This window comes from Ixodes scapularis, unplaced genomic scaffold (assembly GCF_016920785.2).
Source record: "Ixodes scapularis isolate PalLabHiFi unplaced genomic scaffold, ASM1692078v2 PGA_scaffold4__175_contigs__length_147842914, whole genome shotgun sequence".
Classification (NCBI taxonomy): domain Eukaryota; kingdom Metazoa; phylum Arthropoda; class Arachnida; order Ixodida; family Ixodidae; genus Ixodes; species Ixodes scapularis.
In genome coordinates, this window is record NW_024609879.1 from 11,406,866 (window position 1) to 11,427,833 (window position 20,968).

The 20,968-nt window shown below is 44.1% G+C and overlaps 1 protein-coding gene across 1 annotated transcript in view; it reads left to right on the forward strand.

The window, feature by feature from the left end:
* The window catches only part of LOC115330940 (venom metalloproteinase antarease-like TtrivMP_A), a 107,589-nt gene that overhangs the window by 76,198 nt on the left and 10,423 nt on the right, over window positions 1-20,968 (forward strand). The window contains exons 12-13 of the mRNA XM_042293382.1: window positions 2,380-2,518; window positions 15,069-15,179. Of these exons, the coding sequence (XP_042149316.1) occupies window positions 2,380-2,518; window positions 15,069-15,179 (250 nt within the window). The remainder of the gene's footprint in view (window positions 1-2,379; window positions 2,519-15,068; window positions 15,180-20,968) is intronic.

Below are 20,968 nucleotides of genomic sequence, written 5' to 3' on the forward strand. Positions count from 1 at the left end.
CGAAGGTTTACATTTCGTTTAGACGCGAACGAGGCTGGCTATTGTCTTAACAGGACATCAGCAATCGGGACGGTCAATATAAATGCATGGAACAAATATCTATATCCCTAGGAAGCTATTTTAAATGCTTTGCCACCTCGATGGCGCTGAAACAAAGCGCCGGTCTCGGGTACTCCAGGTGGCTGGTTTAATTCCCGGCCGAGGTGTCCGTAATCTGATAGAGGCTTACAGCTGAAAAAGGAGCCGTGCAACCGAGATTTCGGTTACACGCGACTTTGGTATGCCAACAACGCGTCACGAAATCCCCAGTTGGTCGAAATTGTTCTTCAAACATCTATTTTGGCGCGCCAGATATCCTTCATTACGTTAGCACAGAAAAAAAAAATGAGTTCATTTCACAACCAATGTATACACCTTTCCAAGAAACACTCAACCCCAAAGGCAGCCAACCGTTTTCGAGCCCACAGTTACTGGGTTTGAGGCTAGACTCTCACCGGCGTCCCTGTTAAACCTAACCAAGTGGACTGTGATTTTGATAGGCGCAGCCTGCGTAGGCGCTCTCTTAAACACTGCTTGCGGCTGAATTCTCGTCTTTTCCCGGTGCTTTTTGTGTTGCACGGTGCATGTATTTTCCCGAAATCATTAAGAAACATTGTACTATTGAAAAAAAAATAATAAAAAAAATCCTATAAACTATTTTTGTTGGGTACGCGAATTCGAATTCGACTGGAATGTATAGTTCTAGTTTTTCTTTGTTTTTTTACGATAAGTTTTGACGGCGCCGCGTGATTAGCGGCGTGTCAAAGGACAATACGCTTAGCTGTCAAAAATAATTTACGACGGAAGATAGCCGAAAGGCATGCATTGTTTCAGGCTCACAAATAACGTGTTTACCGATGGACAGAACACGGACATACGTCTAAGCAAGTGTTAAAATTCGAACAATATATCGTACGTACCAGACGATGCAGCGTTGTCTGAAAATAATTTATTTGAGAAAGATCTCAAATAACACAGTCACAGTCGATGACAGTCCCATCCTGACGATCCGACGGAATCCAAGATGACTTCGTTTTGGGGCACGTTTTGGGGAAAGCTTCTTTTTTTTCACAACACCAAGGCAAAGGAACGAACGCGACTGACCCGTTTCCCACCCCAAACCCGGAGAAGTATTTTCAGAGATGACGGGATTCTACGCGGATTATTTCTTAGAGGGGGGAGAACAATGTTCGCAAAATCGCGTCAAGGGCCGTTCGACGTTTTTCACCTCCTTCGTTTCCCGGGAATGTCGAGCAAAAAAGCTCGAATGGCAGGCACTTACCAGCCCTATTTCTCGCAATGGAAGATAACACAAAAAGGGTAGGCAGCACGCATAAAAAAAAGATTAAGTGGAAACGTTTAAGAGGGACTAGAAAACGTCGAATGGAAAACCGCAAAAACGTAGCTAGAAAACCGCGTTGAGCGGCTCTTCACAGTCCAAGAAAGTGGCAGAAACTTTCTAGCTGATAGAGGGCGCAAGAGTCGCGCCAGCCGCATCAGCATCAACGAAATAGCGGCGGCCTAGGAGCGTTTTTTCGAAAGATGTATACGTAGCATCACAGAATATCGTTTTAAAGAGGAATATGTTATAGGGCTTGTGTTCATTAGATGACACTAACGTTGCGAAAAATTTATAAAGTACTGACACACGGTTGCCATCACAACATAAGTCACTAACATAAGCATTTGTAAGTGTACTGATAAGAAATCAATTAAAAATAAAAATGTATCTATATTCGCATGCAAACCGAGTCGAAGCCTTCTCTATTTGCAGCCTGATGCTCGTCGTTCAGCCTCACTGGCTGGACGACGGGAGCCGCCTTCTACATACGCGCAACGAGCGTGAGTAGACAATCACATGTCCTTATCAAGCGATCACATGGTTGCATCCGGCAACGGGTTGTCATGGACGCCTATGTACATGCAGGGTCCTACTCCTATGTTGTACATTCCTTTGACTCGAAAGTCACTTCATTTTTGTGTAGCACAGTCTCAGGTTTTTCATTGTCATCAATTTTCACTACCTCGCCTGCACGCGCACTATTTTTTATGTTAAACAATAGTGCGAACACCCATCAGTGGCCACAGAGTATGCTTAAATTAACCTTCATTTCACGAATACATTTGGGAGAAAAATTACGTGTTGCGTGTCCCCCTGGCTCGGAAATACTGGCAAATAGAAACGCAGCTGATCTCAATATACGCGGCACATATTGTTTTTGACTTTTTAATAAGATTAAAATAGTATCATTATGAATCTTTAGACCACCCATAAGCATAATTTGGGTTGTGTAGACTCATTTTTAGCATTGATGCTCATAAACGTTCGAATATTTTCAGACGTCAGGCGGAAGAATGTTACAAAGTGAAGTCGAAGAAAGCCTTCCAAGCACCTGGCAAACTTCCGGGCGTGGGACTGAACATGACAGCTTTATGCAAGAGGCTCCATCCTCACGTCCCTGGAATAACGGGCTCATCTGTAAGAGGCAGCAAAGCAATTATTTCAGTATTCGGAGTGACCTATCAATCAATACATGCGTGATTACATCTCAAATCGTGCAATAAGAGAAAGTCAGATTTCAAGTTCTCTGTAAAAAAAAACATTTAAGTTGTGTTAAAAGTTCTACCTAGAAGAAAAGTGGAAACCGCTGGTTCGATTAAATTTTGGTTCTCCTATTATGGAGCACAAAAAACGGCCGCGATGGAAATGAGTTTTTTTCCCGACAGTCGAGGGGTGGCATGTTACCCTCACGTCTTCTCCCATGGCTGTTGCCTCTGCGTTACTTTATTTTGCTCAGAACAATGCGGACACTGAAAGTGTTTTAATATTATTATATTTTAGGTGTTCTATTATTCTATTAAAGCCGCTAAACTTACCTTCTGGGTATATATTGAGTGAACATTGACAGGTTGATATCTGCGAACTTCTTAAGTTATACTTATAATTGTCATATGCCTGGAAACCTCAAAAGAGCTTTATAAATATATTGATATCATTCGGTTGCGGGCATCATCTCCTGCAATATTCTAACTTAATAATGCCGAAAATTGAGGAAGTTGCAAGTCTAAAAGTAATGTTTTTAAAACTACCTATTTTTGGGGGGTTTTCGAAGAAAATATTTTTAAGAAGAATCATAGTTCATAAATGTTATTACTCATTCGTATGACCCCTATTAAACCCCAATATTATAAAATGCGTGTTCGCATTTTGATAGAAAATAAGGCAACCTTTTCGAGCATTTGCGTCATTGGACTTTTTAAAATATATCGGTAAATCTCTTGGGAGGTATGTCAACTTCATAGTGGTGGATTTACTCAGAGGCGACAGGAACGAGACCGAGGCGGTGTAAGTGAAATAATCAACTGTTTTATCAAGAAACAAAGTTTGAATTTGAGGTGACACTTAAATAAAAGCAAATAATGCACAAGGCGTTCCGTTTACCGCGCAGGCACAGCGACAAAGTTCGACCTTTACAACAAAACACTGCAACTAAGACGCCTCGGTTCGAATTTTATTCCGCCTTCCAACGCCCTCGTTGCAGCCGTCCCCCCCAAGCTCGCCGTGGCATCCGCCTCAAATCAGGCCTTCGCAAAAACAAAAATAATTAAAAAAAACAAAAACATAATCTGTGCCCAAATCGTCCGCTTGTCTTATATTCGCGACAAATTGCACGCCACGACAACCTTCGGTCCCAAACAGATCCCCAGCTGCCATGCTGGTTCAAGGTCCAAGAAGATGGAAGCGTAGTAGGATAATACAAGAAGGTTAGAAGACATGGAGAGGGCATCACGTAATTTGTTTCAAGTCCAGTCAGAAAAAAAAAAAAACACACACACGTAAACAGGGAGAACGCAAACATCAACTAGATTTGGTAAACACCGAGTGTTCGAGTGATACGGGTCACGTGTCAGCAAAATCATTTTCTTTTTCACGTTACATTGCACATTTGTGTTTGCTCCGTACGATCAGGAGCAGACGCAGAGGGCATTCAGGGCGGCTGGGTGGCGAAACAAAAGTGTTTGGCGTCGGGCATTGCTGTGATAGGGCTTTGCTGTGTGAGCGGCTGCGGAAATCACACCGGTTGTTCTTCGGCGCGGATTTCGGTTCACCAGTATGGCCATAGTGCCTTTCAATATGAATTCTGCAGTAACGTGAAATAATCGGTGATCCTCCGACGCACACCGGACTGAGAAAGTGATGGGTTTCGTTCCTTGGAACGCGTCGCGGCAATGACGATCCCGTCGAAAAGGATCAGAGTGTGCGGACTCTGTGAATTTGTACACTTCAGATCAGATGACAAGAGCGTGTCAAAGGTATTGCTAGGCCTGACTTTGGCAGCGACAGTCATACGTTGGCTTCTATTCCGGAACGCTTTCCCCCTACGCGCGGGTGAAGAGAAAACGGATCTGGGACGTTCGGCTGATGGAGATAGATTTAATTGTTACCTACAAAAGTTCATTGGGCGCGAGCATGAGACGCTTGCGCTGCCCAGACAGCACGACACTTGTACAATGATAAAATACACATAAAAAAAGAACAAGAGAAAAGATCATGAGCCATTCTACTCTATGAAGGTGGATGACCAGTGAAGCTGTTTCGCACGGGTCCCGCCTCGAGGAGCGGGAGGGAATTAGACACTGAATTAAGAGTCAAAACGCAGGCGAGTTGGTGTGCGATCGCAATTATAAATAAAACCTTAAGACAAAGAAACTAAAGAGACATACATACACACCATCGTCTCAAAAAAGAGACGGTGGTGTGTATGTCCCCTTTTGATTACTTGTCTCAAGGTTTTATTTATTAAAAAAACGGTACACATGCGACGGGACGGACACCCTGCGGAAAGTAGGCACACGCGACGGGACCGCCACTCCGGCAAAGTGGAAGGAAAGGAAACTAGCCGCTCCAGCGCTTGGAATGACAACAAAGAGAGGGTGGTGCGAGCGTAGACATGGCCGACGCGGATCGCACAGCCGAAAATATTTGAGAAACGTTAATTATATACCTGAGAGTCAACGCTACTAGAACCACTCAGTTGGGAAACTGCCATAGAGCCTGCTTTGAAAACGTGGCACCGATCCGTACTCGAGAACCGAGCTAATGGCGATCGCAACGCCGCCATATTTCCCGCAGTGGCCACTCGAGGAACTTCACGGCTGCTTCTATTGGTTCCGGAGCATCACATTCGATAGCGTACGCTATGACTACTCTAATTTGGCTTTAATCGGCCATTTCGGCGCCGAAACGGATACGGTGGAAGGGGTTTCAGGGATGCCAACCCCCACCTCCCAAGCGGACGCGCCGCGAATTGCTTCCAAAATTAGGACTCGCCGAGGTCGGCACGCGCTACCTGAAATCACCAATGAGACATGGTTCTATAAAATCAATATTAATTGTGCCGTAAAAGCTCGTAAACTAAATATTTGATGAAACAACACGCGCCTGTTATTTTGTACTAAACTTGGATAAAAAAAAAAAGTGTTCGTTCTGTTCGTTTTTAAGCAGAAACATGCTTTCAGTAAGCTGAAGGTGACCACAGTAACAAAAAAATAAAAGATTAAAGGTGGCGTTTTTATCGTATTTACCTTGGTCTCGGTGGACACTAGCGGCCCAGGTTTCAATAGTGAGTTTCCTCAGTGTTCTAGTAACGTTGCTGAAAGTCTACGGATTTCAAAAATGGTGCCTATTGATAACTAATGTACTGAATATATATATTGTTCAATTACACGAGCATTAAGGAGAATGCAGGGATTCGTGTTCCATGCGTCGCACGTGCCGACGTCTGCAGCAGTAACTGTTCTAAAGCAAAAGCCTAAAACAAATAGCATCTTGCACGCGCGTTCGTCAAGGCATTATTTTGGTTTATTACTTCGAATCTTTATACCGGGAAGGCGTGCGCGTGCGGCACGTGCAGCTGTGCAAGCGTAGAGTTTCTGGCCACGCACACAAAAATTTCACGGAACCCTAGCTATAAATAGCTTTGCAGCAAGACTGAATTACAACAGAAAGCAAGCTGACGAGTAGGACGCGGAGCCGTCGGCCGGCTAAACATCTCAAACTGAGCTACGCCGTCAACATATGCAAAGTCTGAAACCGAGTTACGTATTTTCCGCAATTCACGATATCCTCCCACAGCCATACGTTTGTTCCGCTCTAATTTGAAACATCTATTAAGTTCATACGTACATGCGTGAGAGGTCACACACAATCGGCGCTCGATGTTTTCCTTCAGTTCCGATGTGCACCAACGCGAGCACCAGCCGACGTACACGAGCAAATTCAACGCGATCATGCTTTGCTGGCGTGTCGAACAGCGCGCCTATTAACTCTCTTCCTTGCTCTGTTCACGAGGAAAACGATCTTCGCTACAAAAACACTGCAAAAACATGAAAGATAAATATTTTTTTAAATATAATTTAATACTTCCACTCGTTTTAAGATTTTCATGTGATGATAGTGCAAGAGATAATGTATACAACTAAATCATTCTAATATCTTTATAAAGAGCACCTAAGAGCTTTCCGTGGACATTAAAATTATAAATATAACTTAAGGAAGTTCCAGATAGTAACCCCTCAAATTCATTAAAAATCGACCTGAGTTTGACGACTTCTCTATAAAAACACGTAAGCCGTCTTAAAATATTTAATTACATTACGACCACCTCATAGTGTCCCCGCAGTAATTGATTAAATTGAAAATAACATAAAAGCAAACACCAAGGGACGAGAGTGAATTCAACATGTGACCATCGATAGTTGGAAAAAACGTTCCTTCCGCCGCTGTCGCTTCTCCGCTCCATAACTTGAGAATAAAAAAAAATATCGGCACCCACCGGATTTGCCTTTCTTCGAGGTGAAACATTCCCCCGAAACAAATATTTGATTCGTCCATATAAAAAGTTTGACTCTTTTTGCCTCCAGAATTAGAGCTAAAGTTACCCACGTGTATGCAGTAAGCGTAGTTATCACACGAAAAATGAAACAGGTTTAGGAATCTCTGTAAGGCGAAATTAGAGCGTCGCTCTTGAGGTATTTCGATTTTGCAATATACCGTGCTAAACAATTTGAGGAAGAAGTATTTATACATTTACAAATATAGACCCCTCTCCTCACGTACTGGTTCTGCACCCTCCTCCTCTTCCGTGTTCACTTCCTCCTTCGTACCTCCTCCTCCGTATCTTCCCCTCCTCCACTTCTGTACCCTCCCCTCCTCCTCCTCCGTACCCTCCCCACCTCCTTCGTTCCCTCCCCTCCCTCCTCCCGTGTACCCTCTCCTGCGCCTCTACCCTACCCTCTCATCCTCCTACTTCATACCCTCCCTTCCTCCCACAGTTTCCCCGCTAAATTTAGCAGGAAAATTGACGCCAAGTGGCCTCAAGACTAATTCAGTTTCCGTGGGAAATTTAGCGGGGGAAATGAATTCACATAACCGCGTCCCGCCACCTATCGAAAAATTCCGTTTCTCCGCTAGATTTAGCGGGAAAATTGACGTGACATGACCTTAACACCCATTCAATTTCCAGCAAAATTTAGCGGCGCGATTACGGTGACGCCGACGTAATCGCGCCGCCATGCTTTACGGGTATAAAACGCAATAGCCAGCACCTCCACGAAAATGCCACGAATGACAAATGATGAGGCTGAAGATTGAAACGTTTAATGGGGCGAACTTGTGCGCAAAACAAAATAAAGAAAGGATCCACAACCCTTAGCTACCGAGAATATTTATTCACTATAGTGGACTGTGGGCTGATGCTGGTCAAGGTATCATCAAACGCCCAGTACGGCGTTCCTGAATATTTCGGTTTTAAACACCGAGCTAAGATTGCTTTTAAATGACTCAAAATACAATTTCTAACAAGTTGCATTAAAAAATATCTCAATATAAATCGCCCCAAACGTTGTGGAGGTACTTAACTCCAGCAAGAGAGTTGGACACAAAGGTAATTACAAAACTGAATATCATAGATCACACACATGCTATTCCCGGTGACCGCAGCGAGGTTTTAGAACGTGTTTTACAATTGCTGGTGGACACTCAAAAGATGTTGAATTACCAGGTAATATTCATGCGTCTGACGACCTGCAATTGTCAGGTTAAGGTATTGTGGCTGTACATCTCGACTTGCAAATATCGAAATTCTTAGGTGCCGACAAAATTCACAATTTATTTTAAAGAGAGATGTTGAATGGGTTCCCAGATCTGGTTTTTATGACAATCGCTTTTGTCTAGCACAGTTCCGTATGACCAAAGGCTCAACAAGATAACTACAGTAAAAATAGTTAAGATGCTAAGCTTTTATTTAATTATAGACCCATTGCATTAACGTCTACGTAGTGTGGAAGTCGATACCACATATTTCTAAAAATATCTGACTGGTTTTATTATCGAATAAAATCCTTAGCGAGTACCATCACTGCGTCCGTCAAAATATCTCCGCCGTGACACAGCTAGTTGAAACCACACATTATTTTTAAATGAATCGAAGGCGACAAACCGACATTACATGTCTAGAATTCGAGAAGGCATTTGAAAACGGTTATTATACGGAACTTTAAACTAAATTGCATACCAAAAGATGGATTAGTCAGGTCGTTCAATGGATCGAGGCTTTCTTAAGTTATCGCTGGCGTTCGTAAGTGTTGAAGGGATTGATTCTGAGAAATCTGATGTGTTCTTTGGTGAACTACAAGGAGCGGTACTGGGTCCTTTGCTGTACTTGATTTTGTTAATAACCTTATGGAAGGTTCACCTGTTCTGTGGGCGTTTCTTCGGCTAAGCCGCACATAAAATGAGCAAACGAATGTCATACTTGTGATGGCTGCAGGCCAAAACAACACACTAAACTGTGTTGTTTTGTTTCCCGCATATTTATGACCGCTTCAGCTTCTCTTTAGTTGTTTTTCTTGTCCTTTTTTTTTTCTAAGAGAAAAAGGGCGCTGGAAGTTGAAATGTACTAATCCTGCAGAATAATGTTATCGACCACGGCAGATGTCCGGTCATGAGTGTAAAGTGACTCTTAGCGCATTAATTATCTCAAATTCATTAATTAACTTCTGAAATAAAGCCGTAAGTGAGCTCATTACACTGATTAATACGTTTTCTGTCATGAGAATATTCCCTAGCAGTTGTTAGAATTCATAAATATAAATTTGTTCCGCTTAAGCCTTTAGCAAATTTAATCCATGAGCAGAAAATGCACCAAAATTAGACGCAAAACAAGGCCGTTGCGGAGGATAACGTTGCTTCCCACCCGGAAGCAACGTTATCCTCCGCAGCGGACGGAAGTAGCGAGTGATTGCACGCCGAGTAGAGCCACCTGCCCTAGAGTAAAGGCGCGCCGTACTCTGCTGTCTTCTCGAAAAGGCATTTTCGGGCGGAGACTGAATTGCAAAATTTTGCCAGAGAATAGTAAGGAGTGCAATCTGGCTATCCTAAGTCTAATAACTGTGATTGCATATCTTGACGCCTGGCAACATTTATGACTGGCAATGTACCAGCTGAGGCGAACATTTCAAATGTAGTTAGTGTATTTGGGGTGATTATCATCTAATTATTACTGTACATTCCTTACTTGAAACCCGCCAAGGTAGATAACCTTATTCAGAAAAAATAATTTCTTTAATTACAATGTCCTCCTTTTTCATTTATTTTACCCTCTTTAAAAAAAGAAAAAAGAACAAAACAAAAATACCTTGACATATGTGAGTGCGAAAGTGCAAAAGACTGATTTCGAATTCAACTGGGCGTTTAGGAGCGCGCCGGGATCAGTTGACCAGATCCGGAATGGAGCACACGATCCGACCGGGGTCGCGCCCCCTACGGATTCCCAGTGGAACATGACCTCTGCTCCGGGATCGGCGAATGCCTTCCCGTCATTCACCTGCCCGGGAATCCCCTTTCAGCGGCCGCCGCGGTCGTTTCGAAGACGTTTTCGTAATCACGGCGCTAACACGTGTTCGACACACGGGCGGCAGGAATGGCTCAGGAGCTTCTAGAACAGAGCCGTTTATACTTAGAGAGTTTGGCCTTCTTAAGGAGATTTTGACAGCCTGGCAACCACAGCAGCGCAGTCTGACAACCGGGAGATGACTACTTCCGTCCGCCATCTCGGGGCTCTGACTCATAGAGACTCTATGCGATTTCTGAGGAATAAAGAAGAAAAAGAAGTAACGCCATTTTTTGTTATCGCGAAATCCTCTGGTTCTAGCGGGCAACAAGCTACACCCATTGGCCAAACTCTCTGAGTATAAACGGCTCTGTTCTAGCAAAGATTGCCGGAATGCCCGCAGCGCGGCAAAAGCTTCTCTTTTCCTTCATGGAAAACGAACCGGCTGTCGAGCCAAGGGGTAAACAAGCGTCCATTCGAGTTGGGCGAGATCAGGCGAGATGCCCCCGCGAAAAAGGAAGTCGCGGGAGTTATATGTTTCCAAAGTTTTCTGGCTGCGCCCTACCACCGTCATTAATATCATCCTGATACTTCGGCGTCACACTTGTCTCATATCCCCACAGATTCGTGAACGGCCCTTACCTTTACGTTCTAGATTGCGCGGAGAAGTGTTTGCCTTATTTAGATCTGAAGATCCGCCCTGAGCAAGGATATGGACACGTATATTGGGCTTATATACCCATAAATACAAGTTATTTCGTTAGTAACGATTCCACATAGGCGAAGCCTGTAAAGAAAGGTATTACAAAATTAAGTCTGAGAGCTTCTGTAGCAAAGGCCTTTTTCCAAAGAAGCTCAAACAATTTCATAATCAAGTCTAGAGATTTAGTCGGTAGTCTTTTGAAAGAATTTTGTATTGGGTGTTCGAAGAGAACACCTTAAAGCTACTGCCACGCGCGTTGGCGAGCGGGCGCGTGCGTGGCCGAGTGGTTACCGCGCTTGGGTTTCGCGCGGAAGCCCAGGGTTCGACTCCTGGGAGTTGCCCGTTTTTTATTTATTCTTTCAGTTTACGTTCATGTAAATTTGAGAACCCTCTTGCTTGTTCAAGGTCCGAATGTTCAACGCGCCAAACCTTCTACGCAAAATGCCACGAATAAAAAAAAAAAGCTTGTAAATAAAATTTAAAATGTACGTTTAATGCGGCGAAGTTGTGCCCGAAACAAAATAGTCAAACGCTAGCACCGCAGACGTCGATGGCGGCGTAACAACAGAATCGAAAGCTGGGGCGAGGCTGACTGCGGCTCGCCACGCGGAGCCCCTTATGTACACCCGTTGGCTGCTGAAACATTCGGCGTAGAAAGTTCGGCGCGTACAACATTCGGACCAGAATGTTCGGAACAAGCTACAGGGTTCTCGAATATACCAGATCATTAAACTGAAGCAATAAATAAAAGACGGGCAACTCCCAGGAATCGAACACTGGGCCTCGCGCGAAAGTCAAGCGCGGTAACCACTCCGACACGCACGCGCTCGCTCGCCGATATTTAGAACTCGTTTTGACTCTTTTGTAGAGGGGTGTTTTAGCCTGCCTTGCGTCCAGTTATGAATAAGTGCCTGCAAATTATTTCCGGAATCGGTAAAGTTGCTCCCAGGTTCAAGGTAGCGGTGGTCTCTTTTGCGCATTTAAAGATATGTTCATGTGCTCCTCAAATTTAAACGCAGGACGAAACCGAGTTTAGGCGAAGTAACACATCGGTGCAAATATGCTCCATGCGCAGTTGTTGGTTTACAAAATCCCTTTCCTGTGGCAAAATTTGGGAGGGCCAGTCCAGCAGGTCTCTTGAGCAATCGGTCTTTATGGAGAGCTCTATCGAAACACTACGCTACGCACTGCAATAAAATTAGCCGTTTTCCCCCATTTGAATAATATTCAAATATTGCTAAACCAGATAAATATGAGGGCTAGAGGAATTCAGGACGCGCTTTCCTTTCTTAATTACTGACCTCGTGTTTCTGTTAGTATGAATTCAGCTACTATTTCTGATGTTGGTTCCCCTATTAACCAGACTGATAAATTTCTTTTGCGGTGTTGTAAGGAGTGTTTTGAGGGAGTGATGTCCCGTCCGGTTTCATGTAGCTTCATTTATTCGTAAAGATGAAGATTGTTGTATAAAAGCCAGTCAATTGAACTTTGAACTTCAAACTTTATAAAAACAAATTCCCGACGAGGACTCCGAACAAAAAGCTTCGAATAGGAAGGTAGAGGTTCCGTGTGCGTCCCCATAACAAAGCAATACAATATTAAAGAAAACAAGAATATAATCACCTGAACAAAATAGGTGTATACTGTTTTAGATAAAAAAGGTACATTAATGTGGTCGAAGAAGACGTTGTTAAGCAATGGCGGCAGGTTATGAATTAGAGATTGACATGCATCATTACAACAGAAATGGGAAAAGATCAAGAGTTTGGGCGTTGGATAGTGATTATTGATCGACGTTTAGTAAAATTTGAAAGATTGCTGTTGGAAAATCTAAATAACGTATTATGATGGCGAAAGCATACATGCATATCGTAGCATATCGTATGAGGGAACAACTCATAGCGGGTGGGATATGACGTAAGCATGGTGGATCCAATATGGATTTCCATTATTAAGTCATCCCATCCATCATGATCCGTCATGGATTCACTATGCTTTACGTCACCCTACCCAACATCAGGTGTCCCATAATACGGTACGTTACAGTATACGTGCATGTCACTTTCGCCATCATGATTACGTTATCACATTTTCTAATGGAAATGAGACAACAAGCAACACACTCTACGCTTAAAAATTAAAAAAAAAGTTAGTATACTGTATTCATAGCGACTGGTAACTTTCATATTATTGCCGCGCCCGCAGCTGGCCCAGTAGGCAGCGCGGCCTTGGCCTAACAGTTGTCGTGCTTGCTTTCCACGCGAAAAGCAAGGGTTCGATTCCTGGGAGCCCCCGAATTGTCTTTCTCTAGTCTTCCAATTTAGTGTTCTGGTACATTCGAGAACTTTGTTGCTTGTTCGAGGTACGAACGTTCTAGTTGCCGAACCTTCTTGGTTGATTGTCCCAGAAGCTAGCGCATGTATGCAGGGTGTTTTTTTTTTTTTTTTTTAAGCTTAACAGATTTGTTTAAAAGATGCCGTGAAGGGTAGACTTATGTCGCTTATGGAGGTGACTTATATGGCCAGGGGGACATATTATAAGGGTTTAATCGTAACAATCAGTTGACTGATTAACTAAAATTTGTTAATTAACGTTTTAATTAATGAAAATAGACATATGGTTCCAATTAGAAACTTGATCAGCGACATCGAAAACCACAAAATCAATAATTTTCAGAAAGACTTTGAGCGCGTAAGAAGCGTAGTAGTGCACTAAAGTTACCACTCGTGGAGCAGGTACAAAGCTAGCGGTTGCGATAAGGCGCCCGCGCGATTTTTCCGTCTCTTATCTAGCCCCAGCCTTGTACCTGCTCCACGAGTGGTAAATTTAGCAAAATACTACGCTTCTCACGCGCCAAAAGTCTGTCTGAAAATGACTGATTTAGTGGTTTTCGATGACGCTGAGCGGGTTTCTAATTGGAACAATTTGACTATTTTTAATAATTAATAAGTTAATTAACACATTTTAATTATTTAAACGACTGATCGTTACGATTAGCCCCCTATAATATGTCCCCCTGGCCGTATAACTCACCTCCACAAGCGGCATAAGTGTAACTTTCACGGCTTTTTTTAAACAAATCTGTTAAGCTTAAAAAAAAAACACCCTGTATAAGGGGCTCCGCGTGGCAATCCGTAATCAGTCTCGCCCCAGCGTTCAACTCTAATGTTACGAGAAAGGCTAGCGCCTGCGACGCGAGCCTTTCTCTATTTTTCGTTTGGGCACAAGTTCGCCATATCAAACGCTTAGTTTCTGAATTTATTCGACTCCTCATTATTTGTCATTCGTGACATTATTATTAGAAAAGAATGGTTTGGTATGAGTGTAGGCGCTATGCGTTCGCGCGCTTTCTACTTGTGAATTTGCCTCTTTTTTTGCTGTTTTATTTCTTCAGATCATTCTGGCCTAACTAAGCTTTTATTTCCAGTTAAAACTGTAACCGCATACATTCTGCAGAGCATCGGAAAATTTATTTTCAATGACGCCTTTTGGTGCTCTTCTGGAATGTATTCGCTGCAGAATACGTGCGTAGTAATTTTCTTTGTGGACGTAAAAAGATGCATAATAATGTGACTTGTTTTTTGCCGCTTTTCGTTTTGTTGTTCTTTAACAGTTGTACTTTTATTGCCTGTTGAGGCAGTGTCCTACTGTGGCTGGGCCTCGTCAAAGTGTACCTGCCTTTTGCATATTATCTCGAAACTTTAGTATTCGAAGTAAAGAAACAAGTAAACAAACCGGTCATTACTTTCGCTGCCCCATCTACCACCTGCACGAATAACACAGACTGTACCCTACCAGTCAATGTTCTTCGAGATCTCTAACTTTTGCTGAACGGCCGGCTGTAACAGCCGGTTGTAGCAGTCGAATCTAGTAAAAAAACGACACCGAAAAGCGTTTCGTCCATAGGAAACCATATAAAAAGACTTCACTCTCCGCATGTTTTGAATTCACAGCATTGAGATTGTGAGCCAAGTGCTTTACCGAGTGAGCTATCCAGGTTTTTGTATTCTTAATTGTTGTGCTATCCAGGGTCAGTGGTAGCTAACACACAAAAGCGAACGCATTGGCGCGCATTCAAAGGCACGGTCGCACGCTCCACGGCCTTTCCGGTTATGCTACGCCATCTCGCGGCGTGTGTCAGAAAGGGCAGCAAATTTTAGGTAGGCGGTACTGTTCGGACGCCCTTCTCTTCTTCCCCAGTGGCCGTGGCCCGTACAAAGCCACGAACGCCCATAAGTGGAAGGCCTATCACACATTTTGTGCTTACCAATCTTTGTAAGAGTGATCAAGCTTGCAGTTTTTGGAGTAAGCTTTACATGTTTCTTAATAAACAACGTGTATTTGAAGGTCCAGATCTTGCTCCAAACAAAGACTTCATATTGTTCTTAATTAACTTAAGTCTTCATTAAATGATCAAAATTTTTGTTCAACAGAAGCCGAATTTATTCAAGATATGCAAATTCCTGTGTGTCGCGACGTTCAAACATTTCCAACGTTCTTTCACTGAACGCCTCGTAGATGGAATGTCTTGTGGAAATGGGAAGGTAAGTTAAGTGTGCCTTTTTTGTCGTTGACGATCATTATTTTCCAAAAGTTATATCTTACACAAATTAAAGACAGCTTACCTCATTTTGAGTACGAGAGTTTCTTTTCCGCATGATTCGAAACATATTTTTTTTAATAGATCACTACTCTTTTGAACGGGTTGTCGGCCTGTTTGTGACGGTCGAGCAGCCTAGTGACCAAGTGCATGCTAAAAAAATGGCGATTCGCGGTCAAAAGCATTGATCTTACTCGAACTTTGCTAGGGCCCTAGAATCTCGCCCTCTACTCACAAATAGACTTGTATATCACTATTTTCTTAAATCAATGTGCCTGTGTTTCTGGCCAAGTTTTTGTAGTCCAAGTCTGGTTCCACTGAACGAAGACGAATAGGACATACACAAAAGGAGCGAGCAAGACGTTTTCCCTTACTTAATGATGTAGACCAACTTCTTTTTTTTTGTTAAGTATCAATTGGTCATTTTGGAAAACAAGATGAACTATCCTTAAATCACAAGTCCAAGATTTAGTTTAGGGATACAATTGCTGCTAGCGAAGGCAAAACTCTTCTTTAAAATTACAGAAACGTGAGAGCGTAATATCACACACATAACTAGATATAAGAGCAACATGTTGCTTCGTTACACAATTATGGTGAACAAGATAGCAATCAGTTGTGATATCTGAGATGCTTTAAAATTCTCACCGTTACTCCCTAAGAATATCGTAGACATTGAACTCTTGATGAATATTATGAATAAAATAGCGCAAAACAACATGAAAGGAAGGACGAGGTAGACACAAAGCAAAGAAAATTGTTGTGTGTATGTTTGTACAGCCAGAAGTTAGCCTGCCTCAGTGGGCGTCTGGTCTCTCAGCTGTAGACGAGAAATGTAGCCAGTGCGGTACTACCGCTAACCTGGGGCCTTTAACGTGCACCACGCACCAGTGGTACAAAACCGCACGCCGGTACGATGCTCATCCAGATCGAAATGGGCAGGGGCGGGGATTGAGCCCAGGATCCTGGGTTCTGCAGCGCGAGCTTTCACTCCACGTGCTCCGAGCTGGTGTGCGCCAGACCACCCGGCCATCGATCCCCCCGACGAGGTAGACAGGAAGGGCGCTAACTGACAACTGACATTTAATACAGTCTATAAAGAAAGAGAAGGAAGAAGTTACTGATGCTATCGCTTAAAGGAAAGAAAAGTACACCCTCAAACTTGTTATGAGTAAAAATAAAAATAAAATAAAATACACAAACTGTATTAAATGTCAGTTGTCAGCCCTTCCTGTCCACCTCGTCCTTCCTTCCTCGTTGTTTTTCCCTATTTTATTCACGGTGGACAACCAACTAGCCCCCAGCTCATCTTATTGAACACTTGACATGCGTTTTTGAGTATGCACTAAGTCGGTGGACGTCATTGCATACTGCAAGCGGAAGGCGTCTGTTCATCACTCCATGTTTTCTCTGCATTTATCGTTCTGTGTTTTCACAGTATTTTTTTTTAAATATATCTATAAATGAATACTGTTACCGCTCATTCACACAGGAAGCGGATCCGCGTTCGCAAAGCGGTTGCGAACGCGGTGGTATAAAGGTCCAGTACAATTGCACGCGCACTTCATGTCATCGGGTGCGCATCCAATTGCACTAGGTCTTTATACAACCGCGTTCACAACCGCTTGGCGAACGCGGATCCGCTTCCAGTGTGAATGAGCGGTTAGGAGCCTACTTTCTTTTTTGATTGTCCGTGTGAACTCCGGTATGACATACAAACCGGTCTTGAGATATGTGGCTAAAGTTCTATCATGGAAAGTATTCAGCAAAAAAATACAGGCTTTTACGATTTCCTACAACGCCGAATCAGAGCGCAACTCTTGAGGAGGAGGAGGGAATGGTACGGAGGGAAGGGTGTGCCCCTCTTCCTTCCCCGCTAGATATAGCGGGCAAAGTTTTCACTAAATTTAGCAGAAATATTTTTCGGACAAATTTAGCGAAATGGAGTGGGAATATTGACAATGTTTGATGCGTGTAACGTTACGCAACGTCACACATGACGTCAAATGACACGTGCTTCCTATAATGACGTCATATGTGACGTCACGTGTGACGTCACGAGTGTAAGCCTCGTGAGGGTAACCCTCGTAAGAGTGACCCTCGTAATCCTCGTGATCCTCGGGAAGGTAACCCTCGTAACCCCCACGAGGGTAACCCTCGTGACGTCAACACGTGACGTCATTATGAGAAATTTCCCGTAATGCAACGCGCGGTTACGCCGACGGTGACGCCGACACCGACGCCGACACCGACGCCGCTCAAGCTGGAAATATACGCCTGAAAGCTGCGCAAAAAGAAAAGTTGGCATAAGCGTTTTTATTACATCCGATAGCCTTCCTGTCGACAACTCCCACCCCTAAAAAAAAGAACTGGATTTTGAATTTGAAACGAATGCGCAAGCGCAGGAGAGTGAAAGGTGAATGAATCAAGAAGAACAAAAAAAAAGGTCGATCGAACGCACCCTTAGGGGAGTCGTACCCATTACCTCATGATTGCAAGCAGGACTCTCAACGCTGTAACTTTTTCTTATTGACATTGCCGAGGACTACACCTTTGCCACGGTGTTAGATGTACGTACAGATCTCAAAACAAAAATGTGCAGTTCTTTTTTTACTCCAAAAATAAACAGCTCATTCTCTGACCTTCATTGGCAGGCAAATTGTGGCGCTAACGGTTCAGACCAGATCGCAAAGCTGCAGCATGCAGCGTTATCTTATTCAAAAGTTATGTGATTTTCAAAAATTTCTATTAGAAAATAAGTCCCAGTTTTGCCGGTTTTCGGTAGCTGACGCTACAGAGCTTCATGTAGCTCACCCAGCCGCCGTTTCCGCATTGAAAATTTCAGAAAATCACATGACTTTTGAATAACAGGGTATTTTATGTTGTCCCTTAGACGACTTGAAGGCGAAAGCCCATGCGTTGATTCCTTAAAGACAGACAGATTATTTACTCGCTGAGTCATCTCTCCTAAGGTAATGAGTGATCCTTCTCAATATGCTGAGTCATCATCTTAATTCGCTTAGTCATTCACTGAGTGGTCACGTAAACGTTTTGGTACCTTTCGTGTCGCCGACGTGTTTTCGCTCAGGGACGGAACGATGAGACACAGAAGGCTTTCGCCTTAATGATGATTAGTGCTGTAACTTTGGCAACTGGCTCGGACCGCTAGCGCTACCTTTGGCCGGAGAATGAGCGTTCGACAGCGCATAGTTTAGTTTTCGCGGTGGAAAGTAACCTGTTATTTTTATGGGGTGCACTCTGTATATAGGTAAGGACACACTGAACATCGAACGCTGCGACGCGATCGGCCACATAAAGTCCTTTTGGTACAGGCCAGCCAGCAGCGTCTTCGCCGTCCAGATGGCACAATTGAGGAAAATAGGGAAAAAAAAGTGCCTCGTTCCTGGCGAGCGTTTTTTCCACTAAGAGCGTCTGCTCTGTCCTTGACAAGCACTGGTTGGAATACCGGGCCAGAGATACGCCCGCTTCAACGCGTTCACAAAACTGCTATTTCCGCCGTTTATGCAAGAAACTGGTGTAACGAAGTAGTCTAAGCAACACGCGTAGCGCAAGTACCAAGTTCTTCATGACGTGACGAAGCCAGAAAATAACTTTAAAAACAAGCATGTCGTCAACGTAGCAGCTTGGGCGAGTTGGTTACACATGATTACACACACCACAGCGCACTATAGCAAACAACACTCACACCTTTCACACGAAAAATAAAGCAAAATTCAAACAAACAGCGCGGTTTGTTTGAATTTTGCTTTATTTTTCGTGTGAAAGGTGTGAGTGTTGTTTGCTATAGTGCGCTGTGGTGTGTGTAAGCATGTCGTTCCACGAGAAGCAGAGGAAACCGGGCCCGCCACTGGCTGCCATTTGCCGTGTTGCGAGGAGTCATCTGGTGGCGCCGCTCGCGACTAATCTGAGGAGACGACCCCTTCTGGCAGCTGCGGCGCACACGGCGTCCACGTCTATATATATTTTACACCTCGTCCGTGGCCGGGGGGGTTGTGAATCGTTGGTTGTGAACCGTTAGTTATTAAACTACTGTAGCATATTTTTTTTCATCAATCAACACCGTGGACTGTGCTAATAGCGCGAGCGGGTAGCTTTGCGCTTTTTTCTTACTGCACGATGGCTCCTGAAGCGGAAATGCAACCGAGCTCAGGGAGCTCGTGCCTTTGTCCACATTTGTGCAGGAATTGCACAGCTTCCAGCAAAGGTCACGCTTTCAAATGAGGACTCAGAAAGGAGACTGTGACAGAAGTCATACGCTTGCAAAACGTCCTACGGTCGTCTAGATTGCCTTCTGAGTGAAAGGGGAGGAATGAAGTGGACATCCATAAAGAGAAGGGACAGCAACTGATGCTCAACGTGTTGGTCGTGCCCATGAGACGCCGAAAGAGGAAGAACGGCGTTTGTCTACGCACAAGGAAGTAAGGTGGCCTGGTGCTGCTACAACTGATGGCCAAGTGAGGGAAAGAGAAACCGGAATGCATACGAATTACGAGGTGTTCTCCACAAAAGCGCCGTAGAAAGGCAGTCCCGGGAAGGACTTCGCTCTCTCAGAAATCTTACTTGGTTGCCGAAATGAAGTCTCCTCCTTCTATATCGGTATAGACGATTTGCAGTTTTCCGAAGCGCCCCGGCCCGCGCGCGAAGAATTGTGGTTGAGACTGTTCCTGGCCTGGCCGCTCTGCCTTAAGATCGCATTGCCTTGTCGCTTGTCTCCTTTTGATGCTCTGTTTTTCGATTCCATTACCTATTTTTATCTATTCCAGTGTATTTGTTATTGCTTCTGAGTGTTTCTATTCTCTTCTGCGGGCGATATTTCTTGCATATATATAGTTTTTGTGTCTTTATTTTGCTTTTTTCGACGGGAGTGCCGACGGACAACACGCCGCTTCGAGCGTCTTTCCCCGGGTGAGTACTACCGTTGCTACCGATCCCTATCGCGCTGTTATGTTCATTTTGGTTCACTTCACCCGCGTGCAGTCGAGAGGAGCCGTTTATGTACACCCGCGTAGATGTCCTAGGGGTAGGCAGAGCTCTCAATCGACAATCGCGACGCGAGAGCCGATTGGCCGAGTGCGGTGCGATTTAGCCACCCGCGCTCACTTCGTTGACTCTCACTGTAGCGTGTGCCTTCGAGCGCCGCTTACTTGACGAATATATAGTCCGCCGCTTTGCCGTCGCGAATCATTTCTCCGAATGCCTGCGAAACCGTAATACCGTTCGGCATATTCATAGCTGCGGCGCCTAACAACTGCACGCAGTTGTCTTTACCCAAACGTTTCGTAGGACGCTGTCTTTTAAAAAGTGGTGCCAGGAAACATGCTGTGCGCTGGCAGTATTGTTTAAACAGCCTGGCTCACAGCAAACTGTATCATGCGGGCATGTTGTTGCTGAAGGTGACCTACAAAAATAAAATAGCTTGAGCTGGCATCTTGCCTAGAGAAATAAAATTATCAAAGGAATTACGAGTTCCAAGATGACTGCCTGGGCGACAGCCCATCTCTGCACTTGAAAAAAGGTGTTTGCAACTGACAACCGCTTAGCAGATAGATTAAGAAGGCATACCATAAGCGGATACAAGCCGCGACGCCGGGCCACCGGCGCTTGAGAAGGGCTCGCGCCGCTGCGCGCAGTTTGTCAGGCACCGCAGCGTTGAACATGACGGACAGTGTTACGGCTTCAAAGGCGTTCGAACAAATGATTCGCGGCAACACA